General features: G+C 38.0%; 1 protein-coding gene across 2 annotated transcripts in view; it reads right to left on the bottom strand.

The window, feature by feature from the left end:
- Positions 1–24,439, bottom strand: part of creb3l1 (cAMP responsive element binding protein 3-like 1) — a 42,293-nt gene that overhangs the window by 9,217 nt on the left and 8,637 nt on the right. The window contains exons 2-8 of one of the 2 annotated variants that reach the window (XM_042513149.1): positions 19,106–19,241; positions 16,378–16,464; positions 4,285–4,439; positions 4,113–4,194; positions 2,836–3,038; positions 1,436–1,582; positions 720–778 (exon numbers count right to left, since the gene is read on the bottom strand). In XM_042513149.1, coding sequence (XP_042369083.1) covers positions 720–778; positions 1,436–1,582; positions 2,836–3,038; positions 4,113–4,194; positions 4,285–4,439; positions 16,378–16,464; positions 19,106–19,241 — 869 coding nt within the window. The remainder of the gene's footprint in view (positions 1–719; positions 779–1,435; positions 1,583–2,835; positions 3,039–4,112; positions 4,195–4,284; positions 4,440–16,377; positions 16,465–19,105; positions 19,242–24,439) is intronic. The other variant, XM_042513150.1, reaches the window with a different exon arrangement.

Below are 24,439 nucleotides of genomic sequence, written 5' to 3'. Positions count from 1 at the left end.
ACAACCTCCTAACTATAGTTTAACTGCCAGGCTCACTTCAGCATTACACAAATTTATCTTTTCTCTCTTTTTTCAGTTGCATTTGTTATTTTGATGTCAGCAATGCACATAAAGAACACAAAATTATGTCTAAAAAGGCCTGTAGTTAGATTCAACCTCACTAGCCATCATGGTTGTTTTCTGGACCAAATGAAGCCCTTTTAAATACAGCTCGGAGGAGTGGATGAAAAAAGTAATTCATTTATTGCATAGACATCGCTATGTAAGCATCATTTTAAGCATTTGCGAGAGTCTGGCTGGCATGAAACTGGTTGAAATAACAATAATACTTTAGCAGTTCAACACTTATCTCCATGATTTAGTTCTGGTTCAATAAGAAATAGCATTTTAAAAGATCCTTTACTGGAAAATGTTAAAGGTTAATCACGAGTGCATCAGATTTGGGAGGCTGCTGAGCGTTTTGATCAGAAACATACAGAACTAACATATACAATTACACCACCTTTATCCTTATTAATTTGAATCTGACTAAACTATTCCTGATAGCTCCGTCCACTGATATACTGTAGTACCTTTACTTTAATACCATTTGATAGGACTATGATGAGAAAAAAAGGGGTTGGAAATTGCAGAAAAAGTCAGCCAGATACAAAGGTAAACCAAAAGGAGTGGAAAAGGAATGGAAACACAAGGACAAAGATTTTTTTTCCAAGCCTTACTTTTTCTCCAGACATTCCACATATTCTTTCTTCTTCCTCCGACTCTCCTGAGCAGAGATCTGCAAAGAAAAACAGAAAAATGTCAGAAAGATGTAAAGATTTTTATGATTTATTCAAGCTCTGATATGCAGGACATTCCTAAAAAATATGAGACATACAGAATTAATCCCTCTCAGTTATTACTTTTGACTCACAAGAAGTGTGTGGTGGTGTATTTTTCTGCAGACTTGCCCTCTGCCTGTATTTTCTTCTTATTTACTGTGTTCGGGATGTTTATTGGTGTACCCCCACAGTGCTCAGGTGAGGATGGGGCTTTATAAAAAGGTAGCGACCAGCTGCCACACTGTAAGCAGCAGCCATCCAAGAGACACAGAGCTTAACTAACTAACTAATAATGAGCAAAACGCTAAATGAGAGTGTACCTGGGGTTGATCTTCATTTTTACTTTTGATGGCGAGTGTGTTTTCATACAGTAACCGACAATCTTTGAATTCTTAATGTTAAGCACCCAAAGAAATCTGCTCAGACTGAGCTGATGTTAGTTAATGCTTTGAATAATGTTTGTTCAGTAATAATAATATGTCTGTTTCATCATTTGATTTTGATTTCTCGTCTGAGCTCCCTGATGTCAGTCAGATTCACCGGCTCTGTAAATAGCTTTATATATATATCGGCCCAGCTGTGAGCACAATTAAATTGAAAGGTGCAGTGTTTACCTTGTTTTTAATCTTCCGTCGGACCCTCTTCAGTGCCTTCTCTTCACTCTTGGTGAGAGGAAGTTTGTTCGGTACTGGGTAACCCTCAGCAACCAGGGTCCTCTTCTCTTCTTCTGTCAGCAAGAGGGGTCCTGAACCCTGCAGCTTCTGCACAACAACACAAACATCAATACATTTACAACCTTTATCAACAATTTATGTTGACGTTGACCAGTCATGCTCATTTGCAGGTTTAGAATCATGTTTGGGGTTTCAACTAGAACATGTTTACATGATTTTATGGTCAAAAAATACAATTTTCCTCATACTGTCTGCACTGGAACACCTGTATTCACCCTTGGTCTAAAATACCCAATGTTGGCACCTGTCCTCCTGCACACCTGTCTTCAAGGTTTTGAAGGTGCGTTTGAGCCAACACATTCAAGTTTTTAGCCAGGAATGACTGAGTGTATAGTGGCACTTACCAGTGTGAAAAGTCATGAAAAAAAGCTTCTAAACCCGAATATTCACATGTTGTAGCAGGAGTACGATCCAAAATCAGAGAGAAATTAACAACATCAGCAACCAAGATTACAAGTTTTCCTGATGTTGTCATGTAGCTACATGTAGCAGTGATACTTGCAGCCAAGAAATGACTGAAACAAAGTATGGCAGCACTTTCTACCATGAAAAATAACCAAAATTAAAGCTTCTAAAAACATCACTTCACAACTGGGCAAAAAGTAAAAAGTGACAAATCAAAGAAACATCAGCACCCAAGATCACATGTTTTCCTGATGTTATCATGTAGCAGTGTATATAATGTAAACATTATTACATAACTTTGCCTGGATCAAATGATGATATCAAGAAATCCACCCCAAGTGGACGTCAATTTGTAGCCAAAGGAGAAAAATGTTGGAGAAAGAATATTAATAATGGTCTGAGAGATGAATTTTACATGTGTTTACCTCATTTTTTTAAACTTTTGCAACATTTAATATGGACATCCAAAACTGTGACAGGATATGTATGACAGAAAATAAGCAAAATCATTACAGGTCTCCTTTAAAATAAACCCTGCAGACTGAGTCATCAGCTGTTCCTTTGAACAACACAGCGATTTTGTGTTGTGATTTTAAAGCAGCTCAGCTGCATCATGACCGAATCAAACATTTTTGCTGACAGTGAACAATTCTTTGTAAACATTTGGTTATAACGCATTACGTTATGGCATCAGGACACATGTGATTCATTTTATTTTTAAAGAAAAGCTGCTGACAATGGCAAGACACTGAAAAGATTGAATTTCATTGAATAGCTCCCATTTGTCAGCAGATTATATGAAAATTAAAAAAATAAATAAATTTAAAAAAATGAGTTCGGAGCAGAAAGATTTGGAGAGGCGTTCTTTTACTCACATGTGGTGCAGTGAGGAGAGGTGAAGAAGAGATGGCTGAGGAAGAGGAGGAGGAGGATGAGGAGGAGGCACGACCTCCTGGCCTCTGTTGTGGTTGAGGGGAGGACGGTGGCAGAGGGAGGTGCGGGGAGGAGGGAGGGAGGGAGCCGTCGCTGTCACCGTGATTACTGCTGGGAGGGGTGGGCGGGAGCTGGAGAGCATCGTCTAAATGGAGAGGAGGGTGATGATTGAGTGCTGCGACTCTGACCTGAGAAATTCTACTTTTTTTTAACGATTCAAACAGCACGTGAGGTTTGTTGGTGTTCTGTGTCTGCTGAAAATGCAGAAAATAGGTCCAAATCTCAAACATGACAACAACGTGATACAGATACAAAGACCAGAAGCTGTGGAGGGCTGTTCCTGTCCTGAACTTGGTCTGTCAGGTTGCACTGGCTCCCAGGCTGAGGGAGGAATAGTGTTCCCAACAACTAGGTCACCATGAACGCTGCTCAGCCTTGTTGCCGTTATTTCCAGTGGCCACTTACAGTACTGCAGCAAAAAAATCCCCTGTGGCCCAAAAACATTTTGCCAATGGACCACCACTACAAAAGAGACAATTGCAAACCTGTTGACAGGACACCTCGGACTGCAAACAAGGATATGACTCTTTTTGTTATCAATTTTTGGAGCCATGTAGGTTTTACATTTGCAACACTTTCCCAGGTAGCTGAAATGGTAGACCATGTGCTCCATATTTAGAGGGTATTCGTCCTCATTGCACCGGCGTTTTGCTGCATGTCATCTCCACTTTTTCTTGTCCCCATTGCCCAAAAACTACGTTTTTTAAAACATTTTTTGGTGTATACATCGGGTGAGCAACTCCATTGGAATGAATAGGCGTCATCTTGCCATCCAATATCTAGGCATTACTAGAGATCTATACCAACAACCTTTTTCAATCAGTGGTTGATTCTAGGTTTTAAAGCTCAGGAGAAGACAAGACAAGTTGAGGGAAATAAAAACCAACAAATATTTGTTGACTGAGACTTTTTTCTGAAGCCAAGGATTAATTTCATTGGACCGTATCTTGCAACAGCCGTTTTATTTTAGCTGGAATAAGGTCCTGATTGGTTAATTTGCAAACATTTTAATGTTTTAAACATGTTTTCTTGAAAAACATTGCATGGATTAAGCAAACTTTTTAAGCTCTGCAGGGATCGGATGCATTTGTATCACTTCTTAATCGTTGCTGAATTGAATTGTGATACTTCTGCAACATGTGTGAGTGTGTGTGTTTACCGCTGGGCAGGCTGAGGTACTGTCCAATCTCTCTGGGTTCATCTTTTATGGCTAATGGTTTTACACTGTCTTGACTGGGCTCCTGCAGCAAAACAAAACCAACAGTAACGCTGATAAACGGTGTTTTTGAACAAAATCAACTGTAGTGTTTAAAGTTCAGATAGATGCCAACCGTGTGTTTCCATGGCGACCCTCTGTGTGGGGGGGCGGGGTTTAATATGAGAGGCGGACCTTCCAGAGGCTGAGGATCTAACCTTTGACCCACATCAGGCTCCTCCTGTTTCACCAAGATGGCAGACAGGTCCTGACTGAAGCTCCATTCAAATTCTACAGGAAAGACAAAATAGCACAAAATCAACATTTACAATTCATTTTGTTACCTAAGAAAGCTAAATGTGTCCATTTTGTGATGGACAGCTGCAGTATTTTGTAGGTCCTCTTTCAAAACTATAAAACCAATTAAATCTTTGTCTCTCTTGTGTGAGGGTTAAAGTACTTCTCAGAGTAGGCTCACCTTTTAACCCTTTCACACCTGAGCAAACTGAGCTTGATTTCTTTCAAATACATCGGAGGAAGACAATGAGCAACGACAGAAGAAATGACAAAAAAATACCTGAAAATTAATTTAGAACAGACAAAACAAAAATGAAAAAAGTTAAAAAAAAAAAAAAGGTCCTTCAAAACAACATTATTTTACTAACGAAAATAGTTTTTCTTTCGATTTTCTTTCACCCTAGACACTCCTTTTCTTCTTCTAGCTTTTGAAAAAAAACTATTTTTCTAAATCTAGTAATTTTTCAACTCCTGGAACATTTCACACCAAGTTGCTCCTATGTTTTTGAAAGAAATTACACCAATTTGTTCAGGTGTTAAAGGGTTTAAGTCAGTTACTGAAACTAAACCTTTGTCCACTTCATTCAGTGGACAGAAGGCTTGATGGTAGAAAATAGGGCATGTGAAAATATATGTGATATTGATATAAAGGTAGGTAGCTAACCTAAAAAAGAAATGATAGAAAATACCTGAAATATCAGATGTTTTTGCTAATAACCAAACACCTTAATTCCAGCTAAGAAAGCTCCTGGTCCTTTGCAAAAACCAAAGTAAACTTTATTTTCAGATCAGCTTATGAAAGTAAACCTATATTTCTTTTGAGGGACCTTCAGGGAGGTCTTCCAATGGGAAGTAACTGGTAGCTTATAAATCACACTTTCAAAGAGCTTCCCCCAAAACATTCAAGCACTTCCTGACAAAACTGGTTATTACAGACTGCTGGACGACGACGCTCTGGCAACTGTGGTGCATAATTTGTCTCCAGCTAGTGTGTATCAACCCTGAAATAAAAGATGGGCTGAGCAAGCAACTCGTCTTCAGTGTCCTCCCTGAGAGAAGAAACAGTAGCAGCCTTTAAACACTGCAGGAAATATGCATAATTGAGTGACCCAACAATGAGGACAGAGTGCAATTTTAAAGGAGGTTCCCGAAAACACAATGAGGATATATATATAAGAGCATCTGACAGGTAGTCCATTGTTTAGTCTACTGTGAGCTGCAGAAAGTATTTTTAGGTACATAAGCGCCACTGCAGGGCTGCAGGAAGCCTGGTCACCAGCGCGCCTGGTTTATTTGTTGTCCTAAGATGATGAAGAGGCTCCGTTCCGCCCTGCCAGTACCAGCTCCAAAAGTCAAAACCAAAAGTCACAGGGACTGACAGGGCAAACGTCATCTCAGTTCATCAGCGACAACGAGAAGAGTCAACCAGAAGTTTAGCTTCATCATATGAACACCATCACATCATCACACTTTAAGGGAAAATATCAGGGACAAATTAGCATAAATATAAAATATATTTGAACATTCGCTCTTGTTTAAAAAGGGTTAAAAATATATTCCATCAATTTTACAGAAGGTCAGTTTAGTCGTCATAAGAAGTACTACTCAAATTATGAAGACAGGTGTTTGATGTCTTCTGTCACATGCAAGAGTGCTAAAAGTTAAAACCTAACAATATATAGAAATATATATATTTACAAATATAAATTTAAATAAATAAATATAATAAAATCATTATACAGCACATGGATACCATAACTCTGTAAAAAGTTACCAATAGGCCAGAGGTGGAAAACAAATAAAAGAAATATAAATATAAAATAAATGAATAATATGAAACTACGAACAGTTAAGTAAAAATACTGCAACTGCACTTGCACTCTGCTGCTCCATCTCCTCAGACATGATGTGTAATTTCCACCTCGGATGAGAGGGGCATGTCACCCTACTTTTCAAATTCCCATTTCTCTTGTTCAACTTCTCAAGGCGCTTTTACACTGCTTGTCACATTCACTTTGCGCCAACTGCTACTTAGTTTTTAAAAACATTGCACAAACTCACACAATCACACAAACATTCACACAATTATTTCAGATTCAGTGTCTTGACCAAGTTTAGTAATAGTTTGAGCATGTTTAGTGCCATTATGGCAGAATGTAGCATGATGACGAACTTAATTATTACCCTGATTTTGTTTTAGTAAGTATAGTCCCTAAATGTTTGCAAAAACCTAGGAAATGAGATTTAAATCGCAATTTTTTCTGGAGGAGGACCCCCAGACCCCTTATTATACTGTGTCCCTCCCCAGACAGAGTGCTCAGATTGGTGTGTCTTGTGAAAAAGTTATATTTAAGGGAATTATATTATATGGGAAGTATATTTTTAGTTTAATGCATACTTCTAACTAAAATGTGGAATTTCATGGCATTATCTTTTTTTTTTTCTTAATTTGTCTCCTGCAAGTCGCCCAACTTTATGGAAGCTGAATACTGAATCACTTGTGAAATTTTGTTCAAAATAACATTGTGTTTATTTGGACATTGCTTGTCCACACAGAGTTTAAAAAGATAGACTCACTAATGGGTCTGTCAGAGTTGAAGGTTAACTCTGTATGCTTTCAATTAAGTGAGTTTTAAAGGTGAGCTGATTAGGCACTGCTCCAAGAGAACCTCATTAGGCAAAAGTCTACTGCACAGTCTACATTTCATTTTACTTTAAACTGAAAGAAACTAAACTCTTTTCAGGCAAATATTGACAAAAGAGGAGCTGCAGGTAAAGAACGAAGTGTTTTTTTCATCATTTTTAAAATATAATGAATCATGTCACAATAAGACATGAGCACCGGACACTTTGATGTTTGTCACAACACACACACAAACACACACAACCAGTGGTGTATGGAAAGAGCAGCAGTAGCAGCTTAACAAGACAAGTGCTGCTCTGTGTGTGTGTGTGTGTGTGTGTGTGTGTGTGTGTGTGTGCGTGTGCGCGCGCGCGCGCGAGCCTGCGCGCACATGTGTGTCAAGATCATTTTAATCACCTCCTGGTCTCCTAGCAACATGTCTGCTGGTAAAATGCTCTGAAGTTTACAAGCTGAGTGTGCTGGGTAGAGGCAAGGGGATGGAGGTCTGTGTGTGTGTTTGTGTGTGTGTGTGTGTGTGTGTGTGTGTGTGTGTGTGTCCGTCAGAGATCATCACCACAGCAGCATGTCTGTCCATCCTAAAAACAAATCCCTGTGGCTTCTTTCTGCTGTCTCAGACAAACCTAAAGTCAGGAGGTGCAGACTCAACACTGACCTTTAGGTGTTTGGGTTTATTTTAACTCAGAAGCAAAGGGTACAAATACTGTTAAAATGTAAAAGAGACAGGAAACTTGTGGAGAAGTGGGAATCATTACTGATTGTGGTGTTTGTTTCAGTCAGTTCCTAGATCAGTGGGTAGAACATGAGTGTACAGTGATTTGTTTGGTCTACAAATGTCAGAAAACAGTTGAAAATGGCAATTTTAACTTCCAAAACCCTCGGGTGACATCTTAAAATGTCTTGTTTTGTCTGGTCAACAATCCACAACTGAAATGGATTCAGTTTACAATCATATAAAACGGAGATAAGCAGCAAATCGTCACATTTGAGAGGCTGCAACTAAAGTTTAGCATTTTGACTTGCCATAAGGGTTGCAGCGATTGAGGCATGATAATTAATGCTTATCATACTATGTACATTTACTTATCTACGGTACTGAAAAATAAAAATAAAAACAGTTGAACAAAGAATTTCACCTTAGTTTAAGCTATTTTGAAAAGGCAGACTTTTTACACATACTCTGTTTTTTAAAAAATGGTTGCAAGTTTCAATTGTCGTAATAAAATGTTTGTTCAACGAAAAAAAACATACCTTCTATTTACATTTATTTAAGGGTCACTGTAACTGATGATTACTGTTATTGTATTGATAAATTGTGATAAAGCGATCATCAAAATAATGACTTTTATTTACTATGCCAGCAATCATGTGACTATAATGACGTGCGAAATTCAGGTGGAGAGCAGGACGTGATAAATCCAATGTGTAAACTGGAAATAGAGGAAAGAAAAGTGAAAACTGAAAGTCATGTTGGACGTGATCCATACAAAACGAAGAAAACTTACCTTGTCCTCCAGACATTACTAACGTGACATGGCGAGCCGTTAAAAACTGACAAGAGTCTAGGGGACTCTAACTATTCTGCGTGCAGTTGGGTCCATGACAGAAACGGCCGTTTTGTTTTTGGCTTGGTGAGTAAATGTGCTTGAGTATAACTATACTTCAACTCTTTGATTCACTGCTGTCAGGCTCACATCACCAGCTAATGTTTGCAAAGTTTAGGTACTATTTTCTCACTGAAACGCAATCTGGGTTGTAGGTCATCGCTACAAACACAGAGAAGCTGTCACAGCACATTGCAACTGGATTCAACTCGAGGCATGTTTAACACACACTTGATCGTTAAAGTTTGCCAATAGTTAATCTGCTCCTCCAGACTAAATATGGATGTTTTTGAGCCATATCTGCCACAGTTTTTTTTCAACTTTTACTCTTTACATCCTATTATTTTTAAGGCCTTAATGTGGCCTTTGTTTTGTCCCAATTTAAAAGATTGGAAAGGCCATAAAAACCGCAAATCATAAGCATTTGTGCAGTGTTTGGAGTCATTGCCTCCAGTTGCCTGCCCTCCATCTGGACAGCGCTCAGATGTACGACGTCATATGCAAAGAACCTATTGATTAACCCCCTGTTACGTTCAGCTTTAAGTACCAGCAATAATGTTCCCCGATTAAATTGACTCGGTGCATATTTAACCATTTAAAAGTAGTATATATTTTATTATGTTTAGCTCAGCTAATATAAATTTTATCAAAAATTAGTGTCATCAAGTTTTTCACCTCTTACACATCATGGTTTACTGATGAGAATTTTTTAATTCCCTTTAAAAAATCATTTACAAACTGCTTTTTTTCTATAAACTCAAAACTAAAAATTCACAACATTAGTTTCAACACTTTTTTTTTCAACATTTTTTAAAAGGTTTCTGTTATGGGGGCATATTTATTAATTCAAACAACACATCTCTTTTGTTTGTGTCAAATTGACCCTTGAAATTCAAATTTACATCTTAAAATTACATTAAATTTTTTAACAATTTTTAGGAAACCTGAAGAAGAAAACAAGAACATTTTGTTTGCATGCGTGTGTGGTTTCATGCTGCAAAAATGATTTTAAATATATTTTTGAACTCTGAAACAGGTCAATTTGACCTGCAACATAACAGGAGGGTTAATTTACTAATTATTTCAGCTCTACTGAAAAATACAGGACACACTGTGCAGGCTATAAATGTTTTCAATCTAATCTTGTCTCGAAATCAACTGACGACAAACTAACCCTGATTAAAATGCACTGATGGAAACTGTTAGGAGTATGTAGCTGTAACATGTTGAATTTGCTCAAGGGACATCCATCGTAGTATGGAAAACACAGCTGCAGCTAATAAAGCCATAATTTAATTTAATGAGCACGCAGCTGTGACACGTCACTGTTACTATCAAATATTATCATGGCAACCCGGCTACCAGTTGTCACATGATGTAATCATGATGTAAAGCACCCACCACCACCAACAGTGTGGCACCAAACAGCTCATCAGCAGTCCTGTAATAGGATACCAGTGTAATTTTGGTGCAAATCTTTCACGCCAACGACTAAATGATTAAAGTTCATGACAGCCCACTCACTGCTAGCTCTTCACTGATCAGCAATCACTGACTACACACTAAAATAAATCAGGAGTCAAATTCTGTTTTAGGGTGGGTCCACCATGTACCTTTTCCCCACATCCTCTGTGTGAGTGAGACCCTCAGAAGCTGAGGATAATGAGGCTGGTCCTGCTGCTACCCGGAGCCTCGTTAAGCCTCCTGCCCTTGTTAAGCCAGGGCCTCATTGGAAGCCCACTACTACCATTTTTTAATGAATACCAGAAGCTGTTGGCGAATGCATAGGACGGTTGTCCTATGCATTTAAGTTCAAGGGAAATTTGATTAACCATCTATCCATCTATCTATCTATCTATCTATCTATTTATCTATCTATCTATCTACCTGTCTACCTGTCTGTCAGTCTGCCTGTCCTTAGCAAATTGTTGATTTCTTTCAGAAACATCAAAAAAGGCAATGAGAGACTACATAAGAAATGTTCCAAGTAATTAATAGATTTAGAAAATCATTTTTACAAAGCTAGGGGAAATGTTTAGGGAAAAAGAAAAAGCAAGGGGAAAAAACTAAATTAATAATTATTATAATTACATATGTTTTCTTTCTTTCTTTCTTTTTCTTTTTTCATTTTCTTTTCTTTTTATTTATTTTTTGTTTGTTTTGTTTTGTTTGTTAAATTAATTTTCAGGTAATTTTCTTATATTTTGTTTATTAATCTCTTGTTAGTTTTTGGTACATTTCTTCTTTTTTTTCTCATTGCCTTGTACACATGTTTTGTTTTGTTTTTTAAAGAAATCCAGCAATTTCCGCTTAACTGGTGATTTGATTGTGGAACATTTTCTTTGTGTCCTTTTGTTTCTTGTCCTTCATACTGCTAGAATAGCTCTTCATAAATATAATATTAGGTGCACTCAGCAAAGAATAATTTCCATGTCATTAAATGAAGCTGACAGAGTAGTTTTACATAAGCTAACGTAAGTGCAACAATTTTCCAAGAAAAATAGTAACTTGTACATTATCATATATACATTTTCTTAAAATGGCCAGTCAGATGACACTTTCTTAATAAAGCAGGGACAATAAAGTTAAGTGAAATGAAGCCCACACACACCACAAATCAAATTTGGATGCATGCTTCAGGGTTCCCACAGCTTAAGGCACATTGGATTTAAGACATTTAAGACTTTTTTAATGCCATTTGGAATTAAATCTACAATAATAACCAAAACTGATAGAAAAAAACATCAATTACTAAGATTTACTTTTAATTATTTCAAATTTCAAACCTTACTGTAACATAAAACATGATTATTTTGGTAAAGTTAACAAGTTAATTGATATGTTTCAAATGCAGACCTTTTTTTTTTACTTTCTGGAGTGGAACATATGGAAAACATAACATACAAACACATTATCTACAAGTGTTCATTTGGTTAGCTTTTAAAAAATTACATTTGCCAATTAATGGATGTGGTGAATGTATATAAGTGTTATTCCTCTATTCTGATCTGTGTGACGTCAATGCAAGAGACATTCGGTGACATATTTTAAAAACAGATTTTACCAATTATTTTGAGATTTTACGATGCAATGTTAAAAAAAATACTACTTTCCTTGTTTTAGCATTTTTAAGACTAATTTTAGGACCAAGACGGTTCAATAGTAATTGAGGCCTTTTTTTAGAATAAATGACTTCAATGACTTTTAAGACTTTTTAAAGATCCACGGGAACCCTGATATTTGTGACAATTCAATGATTAAATCTCTTAGAGCTCAACAAAAAGGCAATTCCTAAAAGTATGTGCAGGGTGTTAAAACTTCATTTTTGACTTACTGTTTATATTTTTGTCCTTAAGTCAATGTTGAAGATGCTGTGGATGAAAATAATAAAGTAAAACCTGATCCTCTCCTCTCACTGCTTTACGGGATCTCTTTGGATGCTGTTAATAACAGAAAGTCTGCCTGTGTGGCTAGTAAACTCTGGAAAGAAATCCAATCATGGAGTAATGGCTAATGACCAAAGGCTCCTGGCAGGGGGTTCACGGAGGCGAGGTGGCGACTGTGTTTGATCTCAGTGGGGCAGTAGGAGTATTAAAACAATAGATGGAGCAGCGCAGTAGGAGCTGCAGTAAAACACACAGCTTCTGCTTGACAGGATAAGAGCAACGAGGACTGAGACCACAGGCTGAGAGAGAGGGAGATGGAAAAAGGAAAGGGGACAGGAAAGTAAAAAACTCGCTATGAAGCTGAAAGCCATAAATCACCAAAAGCAACATATTTAAAGTGACTGAGGATGAACTCCAAACTCTGCTGTTTTTGAAATATTGATTGGCTGTGGTCCTGTTAATCAGTGTCAGCACAATAAAATTTGGGCAAGCTATAATTCCAGTGTGCAAGTATTGACTGAGAGGCACTATATTTGATGGGAACTTGGAGGCAATAAGGGCCAAAAAATAGCTTTTTTGTTTTTTGCCCCAGGGGCCCCAGAACAGTCTGACCATGAGTGGAGACGTTGGCTCAAGTTTGAGTTCATTTTCATGACATATCAGCCACTTTAGTAGTATTAAAATGTTATTATGAATAATCAAATTACATTAACCACAAAGTACCAAACACAGAGTGTTCTATTTCTTTTTGTATGATGTAATGTTTTTAAAAGGAAAGCGCTTTTAGTTTTGTATAATGCGATGTTTATTCTCTGTAACTGTCTGAATTATAACATTATGCCATAATTCTTTTCTGCCCAGGAACTGCAGATGAAAAGCTACCTAAATGTGAGGTAGTCAATCATGAGACTAACTTTTTAACTAGTAACAAAAGTGTCACCAACTTTCTCAGTTGGTATATATGAAAGCCAAAAACTTAATTGAAAAAAAATTTATGGCTTCATTTTACAAAGAAAGATGCCAACAGTGCAGCTTGTAATGTCTGTAAAATGATCATTTCAAGTCATGGTGGAAACAGCAGCAATATGATGAAGCATCTTTCTTCACAACATAAGCTTAAATTCCAGAAATGCCAAGTATTTGACACTCTATGCACGAGTGCCACTGCTTTCCAACAGAGCAGCATGTCCATTACCAAGAGTAAATATCCTCTGTTGTAATATAATAAGCGCCACGCAGGCAGGCTTAGAAGATTTTTTCTCTGATTAAGAAAACAATTAAACACCAACAGAGGATCTTTTGCACATCTGAATCACATGCATGTCTATTTTCCTCCTCCTTTTCTACACTGTGTCCAGACTCAGATTTAATAAAATGGTTGGAGCGATCCTGAAAACCTGTGGAGGCCTACTGTTTTTCCCCACAGAAAAGTGATCAGAAGTCACTCAGGAAACTGATAAAGAATTAGACCAAATAGGCATTTTTAAATAAAATTCCAATTAATAAAATGACCATTCCTAGCAGAGGCTGAGGGTCATGCAATGCCCTTTTTTCTTGCAATTTCCTATAAAAACATGTAAGAACTGGTGTCAAATCAGGCTAATTTCATCTGTAATCGGTATATGACTGGCACATCTCTTGCCTAACATACCATTTTATAATTGCTATCTACATCGTCGTCCAAAAGAACAAACTATGAGCCACAAATTCCTCCAAACTGTCTCTCTGAAAGGTCGACAACTCCCGAACATCCCCAGGTGGCTAATTAACCTGACTCATCAAGACAAACAAGCAGCTGCTTCTATTGTGCAGCTCTGACTGGATGCTGAGCAGGTCGGTGAAAAGGCAGCATGTTACGATGCTTCACTGGAGATTAGGGTTGAATAGCAGGTGCTGAGATCCCAGTATTTATGGACCAGTCTTGCAAGAACCTACTGCCATTTCCCCCTGTGTGCCCGTGTGTTAGCACATATTGAACATGTACTCAAAGTTGCCTTCTAGAAAGCGCATAAAGGTGCGATGCAATTGTAGCCAAATACTTTCAATACTTCCAAGTCCAACCTTGAAATGCCATTATGAGGATATAAGAGGATCCAAGTCTCAGCTGCAGCAGTCTTGTCAAAATATTTTTCATGCCAAAATGACAGCGAACTGTCCAGCTGTTTGAGAAAAAATGTGAACAAAGCAAAGTGCTAAATCTAAAAATGAAAACTATGCAGCAAGCAGGGTTTTCCATCACTCTGTAGGAAAGCAGAGCAGCATTCAACAGGTGGAGCATCAAGTGCAGATGATCGCCCCTAGTGTTACAAAGTCCAGACCCAGTGCTCCTAAACCCAAAGGAGCATCAAATCAAAATGGCAAACAGATTTTTTATCACTGCTGCTGCATGCAGTGAAACCGTTTTCTCCCCCATTTAAAGATACTTGAATTGTTGTACCACGAATAAACATGAAAGCAAAATCCAACAAATATGAAAAAGTAACATCAAAAAGATGATAATAAACTAGGGATGCATGACGACATCGGCACATCATTAGTGTCAGCAGATAATGGCTTTAAAATGAAAATTCGAAATCTGCCAACATGCTGATTTCTGCCAATATCTTTCTTCCATTAGGTGAGTGTGTCAGATGTGTCACCTGATTCAAAGTGACATATATATATATATATAAAACACCTGTTGCACAAACAGTTTCTGTTTCTATTTCACATTTGCTTTGGCAATGCAATTGTATATTTCCCATGTGAATAAAACCCCTTTGAATGAATGAGAATACAACCCCAACATATTGAAAGGCAGTGCGTCGATCATAACAACTTTAAATTAATTATCATAATTAAATCAAACTTCACAATATTATAAAAGAGTAATATCTTCCTAAAAAGTCATACTCACTAAATCAAAGACACATTGAGCCCTACAGGAGCCCTTATGCTGCATAACTTGGGGGAAAGTAAGTATCCTTAAGTCCATAGTCAAACTTTATGGAGTAGATGCAAGCTGTGAAATGCATTTTGGATTAAGTTCAATATGAAACAGGCTGGAGTAGACTCAAATATATATGAAATGTGTGTGTGTGTGTGTGTGTGTGTGTGTGTGTGTGTGTGTGCTCCACATGTGAGCTTGAGTCAACAGTTATGTAGCCACAGACAGAGGCAATGAATGAGAAAGAAATAAAATCTATATATTTATATAACCTACCTTGAATCAAAGCTGTGTAAATGTTTCGTTTTATGAGGTAATATATTATGTTGATGGTTTGTGGTTTAATACGTCAGTTTAGTTTTAATAACGTCCTGTTTGTTTTGGCATGAGTGTACATTTACATTGTAACTAAAGCATACATGTTCAGTTTGGATTGATTGGAGTAATTCAAACTTGGTGGCATTATATTATTCTCTCTATAGCACAAAATATTACCGAAAAACATATTCTAGTTTACAGCACTGTTGTTTTTAGATGTGAGCTGGACTTTTTGCGGTATTTTGGCAATGGAGGGAATCTGATACTACACCAATAAAGCAGATTTAATTGGATTAAAGGAGAAAGAGAAGGAGATAAAGATAGAAAACAGGAGAGTGAGTGAGAGTGAGAGTGAGACAGACAGGAAGAAGAGAGAGAGAGAGAGAGGGAGAGATAACCTGACAGAGGAGAGAAAGAGAGTTTCCGCTGGCTTCGGCTAAAGCTGCAGACTCAAAACCATATGCTTGTCATAGCGTTGTGTGAGTCCATGTGTGTGTGTGTGTGTGTGTGTGTGTGTGTGTGTGTGTGTGTGTGTTAGGTGGGCAGGGCTTAGCTGGAGGAAAACTGCTCAGACTGGGATCCTGCTGCTCAGACAGCAGGATCCCCGGGACAAACGGAGAGCAGACAGCATGCAGACAGACAGAGTGAGACAGGTACAGGTACAGACGGGCAGAGACGCAGACACAGAAGAAGACATGAAGAGATAATGAGGACGATGAGTCAGAAAGAGAGAGAAATATGTAGTATTTTCATAATGCACTGCAGCAGACACTTGTTCCTACAGGCACCTCTTACATTCATTATAATAAATAACAGATTAAGCCAATCATCACACATGTTATGAGACAGACAGCCAATCAGAGTGTATGCTATTTGACAGACAGCAGACGGGGTCAAGTGAAGACGGCATGTGAAGTATTACATCACACAGGCAGTGAGCCAACCAGATAACCATGGGGAACAGCCAGCATGTTAAAGACTAAACACAGAGTTTTGATTGGCTCTGCATGTTTTCAGATACCTAATATGAGTTTTTTTTAATGAATAGATGACCTACCAGACTCGTGGTCCATTTTGATTGACAGGGCTGGGCTCTGGGGGGCGGAGTCTTCGCTTAATGAGTAGCTGTGCTCTGCTTGAATATCTGCGAGATTCAAAAGTCCTTTTCAGATATGAAAAATGTAACAACGCTGTCTTCACTAATCTGTCAAAGTGATGGCTGTTTGTCGTTCAGACATGCTTGAAAATTTAATTTATTATCTCTTAAAACAGGGGTTCCCAAACTTTTCCATGCCAAAATAGCACTAGCTTATGGCCGGAGCTCCGCTATTGCGAGATGTCTTCATAAAGCCATTAAAAATCCAAAGGCACAAGAAAAAAAGAGAAAAAAAACAATGAATATATCTCCTTAGTTTTATAAATGCATAGGTAATGCAACAAAAGCTTGCTTTCCACTGTATGAAATTACCCAAATCTTTTGCATAGTAGATTAAGCACAAAGCAACTACCTTAGGGTTTGGCCCGACGCCAACTTGAATTTGGATAAAATGATTTAATCATGAAACTCTTCTGAACTTCTCTTCTGAAAATGTTATCAGACCAAGTGGATCAAATCCAGATAGAAAAACAAGTCATTCCTCAGGGACTGTGGCACTCAAAAAATGTATCTACTGATTTACTCTTACAATTTACATCTATGAAAAAAGCGTTTTTGGGCCCCATGGCATCATGTGACAGACGTAATTGTAATTTCCTGTTTGCCAAAAGGTTAAATTGGCTAAAAAGTCCGTCAACATTCCTGGGTCCACGAGTTAGTTACTAGAAAGCAGGCTAGCAATCTAAATTCAGGGGGAGTATAGCTTTGTGTAAAGCATCAACTGTGAGCGCTCAACACTGACACCTGAGGACGTGATGAAGGATGTTTTGACTAGCAGGCAATTAGAAAGATGGACACAGAAAATATATGTATATGTTATATACTAATAAAATAATATTTTATCATAAAACACAAAATAATGATTTTATTTTATTTTCTAAAATGATATTTTTTATAGCATTTTACTTCATCTTCAGTCCAATGTGCTGAGCCCTCCCGGCATCCACTTTAAAAATTATGGTCCTAAAATATGACAGTCACTTTTTTTATCCTGTTTTTCCTATCAGTTTTTTTTAGGTCTTTATGACCATGGCAACGCCAGACTCAAGCAACAGGTTCATTCATCTGAGCACTTCAACAGACTGAGACAACTTACAGTTCAATAACTCTGAGCAGCTATAACAAGGCCTATTTGCACAGCTTAGTCTACGAGTGAGTGCGCAGTGGAGGATCAGCCAGTTGTAACCTGAACCAACAGCTTGGTACTACAGCTACTAGCCCACATAATTTATGTCCATCCTAACTGAAACCCGAACAATGGCAGCAGTTTTGGGCCTGAGCCCAATTAAAAACCTGAATTTGTAAAAAAAGAAAAATCAATACATTTTCTCCGAGCTAAAGTCAACTAAAGTATTTCAGTGCAGCAGCAGACATTTGTGACACAATCTCTGACATGGCCTTTCTCCTGCCGAATGTTCAGCACAGCCCAAAAATATATCAGGCCATACATATAAAATAGAGATTGTATAGCATTTCTCCTTTACTAATAAGAGGTGGAAGTCAGGATGTGCTGATGACAACACAGTTCATGACATTACACCAGGGTTCCTTCATCTTATGGCGAGTGGGATTTAAGACTTTTTTAATACCTTTTGGACTGAAATGTAAAACTAATTTAATAATAGCCAAAACTATTGCCAAAATATTTTTTGCAACATAAAACATGACTTTTTGTTGACGTTAATGCAAGAGGCATTCTGTAAATTATTTTTTTTAATTATCAATTATTTTGAAATTTTACAATGCAAAGTAAAAAAATAAATAATAATTCCTACTTCCCATATCTTAGCATTTTTAAAACTTTTGAGAGAATGATTTTAGATGTTTTCATACCAATTAAGGCCTAATTTTAAATTAATGAATTCAAGGCCTTTCAAGACGTTTTACAAATCTGAGGGAACCCTGCATTACACAGACTAGAGAAAATTTAAACAAACCCAAACTAATTCATGCTTCAGGAATTTTAAGAAATCATAGCTCGGCCTGAGCTGAGCCCAGCAGGTCAGGTCAGACCTCACTGAGGATTGGCAGAGACTCAAGGCTCTCTTTCGTGCCTCCTCTTCACAGACCCAGCACCTGCTAGGTGAGGAGTAGGCGTGTGTTTCCGTCTGGCAAGACTTTTGGAAGTCACAGAGTTTGGCAACAGAAACTGGCTCATATGGTGGAATTTGACCTCCTGAGGAAGACCGAGCCAGAGTTTTTGGCTGTCCAATCCAACCAAATAATGGGATTGGGGTCTTTTCTACTCAGACATTTGTTGCTGAGTGGAACAAGTGGCTGCTGGACTGCTGGAGGTTATCCGGGGAAATAAGGTCATCCAAATGTGAATATTAGTTATGGAGAGGAAAGCTTTGTTATTTTTGAGCCTAGAAGTATTTCAAGTTAAACAACTCCAAGACAGTGGTTGGACGTTGGAAAAGGATCCCAACCAGCATTAACCTGCTTTGAGAGTTTTATCATTACATTGGAAATAACTGGGAATTCTGGAGAAATGTTATTGGAAGGAAAGACCACTGTGATCCAACCACACTGGTGTTGGACTTTTTGTGCAATTCTTACAATGTGTTCTCTTATTTTAATACCGCAAGGAGCTGAAACGATAATTTCACACAATAAAAGAGGAGCTGACCTGGGCTGCTGTCCTCCATGTCCATGTGTAGAGGTGAAGGTCTGTCTGCCATGAGGGGCCGCTCTAATAGATGGTCATCAAAGAAACTGTTGAATAATTCACTGCTGAAGTCATCCATCTGGTCACCTGAGAAAGGCTGGAAAACATGGAGAGAAACATGGAGACAGAAATGTTATTTTATTCAATAAAATAACGGTTTTCCATGGGACAGTTACCACTCTAAATAAAGTCATAATGCTTTTATGAGTCTTTGACTTTGGTGATTTTTTCCAGATAAACTGAAGGATCAAGTTTTACTTTTGTGGGTGAGACAATTCTACTTCTTAAGCTAAATAAAACATTTAAAAAACAATTGGATTGTCTCACAAAAATGCATTAACACAAAGCTGGCAAGAGGGCTGTATTTTTTCAGCTCATGAAACGCCAGTGCTTTGGAGATACATAATACAGCTATAGTATTTGTGATTATAATAATCTGTCAGTGTGAGTGAAAAGTTAGCCCAGCCCAGAATATGGATGATGGATGGCTCGTCACTTTGGCAAGATGCCTGCCATGCTGCCGACCACTGATCGAGACCAACAAACTACATCACCTGTTGCCTTTGGTGACCCTTTCGCAACGTTTCCATCAGTGTTTATGGCACCAAACCTAGGGGTTTTTACTGACAAATAGTGCCATTTCCAAACAACGTTTGAGCCACAGAACCTGAGTGTTTTTCCCCAATACTTTACTGCATTTCCGAGCAGCATTTGTGGGACCAAACCTTGTTTTCTTTCCTAACACATCATGCATTTCCAAATGTCATTGGAACCATGAAACCTGAGTGGTTTTCACCATAACATTATGGTGTTCCCAGTGACATTTGAGCTACTGAAACAGGGTGTTTTTCACCAACACATTGGGCATTCTTAGTGACATCTGAGCAACCGAACCTGGGTGTATTTCAACAACCCGTCCCTGCTTTTCCAGCAGCTTTCATAGCACTATACATAGGAGTTTTAAGCCAAAACATGATCTTTTCCTAACCATAACCAAGTTATTGTTGCGCTTAAACCACTAACCACACCTTTACCAGAGCGTTGTTGAGAAAGTTTCAACATATCAGCCACAAAATTATGGACAAATGTAACATATTTGTGGTTTGCAGAACAATCAATGCAAACTTTTTTATGGCAGTTGGATTGAAAAAAGTTACGGTTTCTGCAGGTTTCTGTCAGCTTTCCAAGTTTCAAGTGTTTCCCTAATAGTCCAAAATCTAAAAACATTCGGCTTACAATGATTTGAACCTAAACAAAGCAGTGAATCTTCCCACTGGAGAGGCTGGAACAAGAAAAAAAAAACTTTTGCTAGAAAAAAAAAGACTCAAGTGATTATTAAAATACTTGTCAATTAATTAATTCTAATTGGCTGTTTCAGTTGTACCACAGACTATCTGTCAGAGTCAGAAACCCAGACAGCCCAGAGTGTGCTGACGAGATGAGGAGTCAGTCAATGGGAACGAGCATTGATAGATTCATCCTCAGTCTGGATGAGATGAGTCACTGAGCTCAGAGACGATGTTCTGGAAGCCTGGGACAGCATGGTGCTCTGATTTCACTGCTTATAACACACACAAACACACAATATGAGTCACCCTGTTCTTGAGCAAACATGCATAAGGCAGTACAAAAGCACACACACACACACACACACACACACACACACACACACACACACAGAGAGAGGTTGGAAGGAACCAATTTGATACACAAGTAAACTCTGCTAAGAGGATTTTCAGATAGACACAGAAATAACATGATTTAATTAACAGCAACTACAAAAATAGATTTACATGTTTTATTCCTGGAAATTACCTTAAACTCCTTAAAACCACCAAAAGTGTCACAGCAGATTAAATCAGTCCAGTAGCAACAATAAAGGCACGACTGGGATATAAATACAGAGCTGAATTCAATATTTTTTAATATCAGCAACGGAGAATTTAAAAGCTTTTTGGAGCTCTTTCCACGCCACTTACCCAACACCAGTGCTCACATAAAACATTTGAATGTTTAGTTTAGACTTTATAAGGCCAAGAGTGCAAACGGTTTTAAACATGTTAGTGCGTAGTTCAGTTTTGATGGGTAAAAGTCAGCAATTTGTGTTTTAGTCAGACGCCAGTTGTCTGTCGCTGGCCAGAAGTACTTGTAACCAGCCATTAACACATAGGATTGCTAAAAAAGCAAGTTTTACTCCTTTGGCTTCATGACACTACTACAGGCTTCAATGGTGTAGTAGTAGAACATTATAAGCATCAAACACTTAATTTCCTGCATTCTGGTGAATTTGTATGCACAAGTTTGTGTCTTTTCTGCACCAATTTATGGAGGAAATGCCTTCAATTCAGTCAAAATAATGGCACCCTGCTACTCTCATGTTTTTGTTGCGGGGGGGGGGTGGCCCCTCCATCTCCCCTAAAATCTACAGCTATTTGTACATGACTATATTGCCAGTATGAGTAATGGGAATTACTGCTGATGTGTATATGTTCTACACTCTTCCTTAAATACTGCTGAGGCAACTTTAACTAACATTCACACCTTCACACATGCATTAACTCAGACTGTGCTAAACTCTGGGACACATGCAGCTGTCCAATGAAACCATGTGGCTTGAGCACACACTCATACTCACAAACACACACACAGAGGGCAGACACACAGATGGTGGGTAAACTAACAGAAGCACATGACACATAAAAAAACTGCTGATGTTTTGAAACTGTGTTGAGTTTTGTAAAATACGAACAGCGACTAGGAAGGAAAGTTTAGGGGCATCTTGCGGACACATTTTTCACACTGGAAATTCTGATTTCTTGTAACAGGAAATGTAAAAATGTAACTAATGACATTAAAGGTTCTGTTCACTGTCCAAACATCCAACATGTTTTCATGCCAACACGCCAAACGCCATCCCTTTGTCAGTGGACCTTGATCTGATGCTGAAATCACTGACAAAGCGATGGTGACTGACAAGTTGGGTTGCTGTCCACTGCCTCTAAAACTGACGTGCTCAGTGCATATCATATTATTGCAAATTGTGCCTCTTTGCATCTGTGTATGGCGCTGAAATCACTGATAAAAGTATTCGATGAGTTTGGAGTGAGAGTGGGCTGCAACATCACATCAGAGCTGGATGAATTTACTGCTTATGCAAACCATTAAAAGCTTTCAGCGACTAAACAGTGGATAGCTTTTATTTTGAAGTAGTCACAGAAAACACATTGCATTTGTCACAAAAGTTAGAGCTGACAGCGAGTCAAGTATCAGTGCTTACTGCAGGATAAAGCAACTGACAGCCGCTGTTCAACAAGGTGGGTGTGTGTGTGTGCTCTCAGTAATCCTGCAGTCACTCTCTCTGTCACACACAAGTGAATACTCACTCATTCATAAAAAAACACATCCACAAAAAGAAGTACTAACAGAGCAGCCTTGTTCCCCTGCTGCACTAAAAGTTGTAATAATACTCCTTTAAATAACCCTAACACTTCCGCTTTAACTCTGCTCCATGAGGGAATATAGGTCACATTTAAACTGGGCTGCTCAAAAATAAACAAGGAAAAGTTTCCCATATGGAGAAATGTGGGTGAAGCTGGTATGGTGCAGAGGGAGCAAAGGAAGGTTTATAATTGAAACTATTTAGTAATGAGCTAAAGTTAGCTCAAGTAGCTGCATCAGAACAACAGTTTAGCCTTTATAGTGCTCTCTACTTGCAATGCTGATATTTTACTTTATACAATTTAACTCTTGTGGTTCCAGCAGTGGCTCTTTGAGTTACATTTAGCTAAATTTGTAGCACTTGACTACAGTTTTGTATTTGCACTAGTTGTTCACCTACCAGCACAGTCCTGTTTGAAAAAAATATTTTTCTTATCTATCACCTCACCTGCCACTGGCATAATCATGATGTACCCATGGCAGTGGAGATGTTTTTCTTACACTCAACATTTTCAGCTATTCTGAGTGATTAAATCTCCTCCTGTCAGGACTGGACATGTACAGACAGCTTCATTTACATCTCCTTCTCTCATGTTTCAGTTTAATATGCCAAAGTCGAATATGTTAATTACAAATTCAAGTTTTAGATTGGTCCATTGGGTCAGACCCTGGAGGCACAAGCATGGAGGTAGATTTTAGATGCATTCAGAGGCTTTCAATAAGCTGTGAGGAGATGGATGATTGCACTTTTCTGAAGGCAAAGAGAGAAAGTAATCTTTTTGATGACATAAATATCATTTAAAATATCTATCCACTCCTAAACACTGATCATTATTTTTAATGTCATTACAGTTTCTGTTTTGGGATGTCTCTTAGCTCTGTTTCCATAAATCAAACCATGTGCTGTCATGTTACCGGCTACTTTTGTGGCCATTATTTTCATTCATTTCATAAAGGATGATGTTTCTGCCTTGAAAGAAGGAGTGAGAGCTGCTGCATCTGTGGACAGCTCAAAGGATGAGAGAGACAGTGGGGATAAACAGCGCACAGATCGGCATATGTTCTTGAACTTCTTGAATTAAAGATTTATTTCAACCAAATCAGAGTTGGCAATCAGTGGAATAGTGGACTTACTAACAAGATGACAAATCTACCTAAGATAGTGTTAGTGATGTTTGTTTGGCTTCCATCTGATTAATTAATAGACAATTAAGTTAACATTAGTTTTAGTTCTGTAAAAGAGAGAAACTTGGTTGATGCATGGTAAAAGGAAAATAGGTGTCATAAATAGGCAAAACTGAGATTCTCAAACTAGTGAGTGTGAAACACTTTACGGCTCTACTGATGTGTGTTTTCACCATAAAAACTAACAATTCTTTTGTACTAAAGGACCATAGCAAACAGTTCAATGCCTTTTCTATTAGTTCTATTTCTATAGTCAGACCACTATGTACATCCAGTCTAAAAATGTATTGTTGGCCTATAAAAATGACTGCTTATAAGAAGAAAATGTTCATCTTCATCCAGATTTGCTGCACCTGTGCTTAGCCAGTTCAAGCATTTAATGCACAAATGATTTATTTCTATTTCGAGTTATTTTTACTTTATTAGAGATTCTGACAATAGAAAAAAAAAACAGGAGAATGAGAGAAGAGAAGGAATTACACTTGGATTAAAACTGGGGACATTAAGCTTAATGGATGGACCCTCACAAGGATTGATTTGGTCTATAAAAAGCCATAACGGCCATAATCATAGCATTATATTATATAATGTAAACAGAATTGCATGGATAACAACATCAAATTGTTGCCCTGGAAGCTGCAGTGTTAATTTATCAGGCAGACTGCGAATTTC

This window comes from Plectropomus leopardus, chromosome 24, assembly GCF_008729295.1.
Source record: "Plectropomus leopardus isolate mb chromosome 24, YSFRI_Pleo_2.0, whole genome shotgun sequence".
Classification (NCBI taxonomy): Eukaryota; Metazoa; Chordata; class Actinopteri; order Perciformes; family Serranidae; genus Plectropomus; species Plectropomus leopardus.
This window is presented reverse-complemented; position numbering and strand designations above follow the sequence as displayed.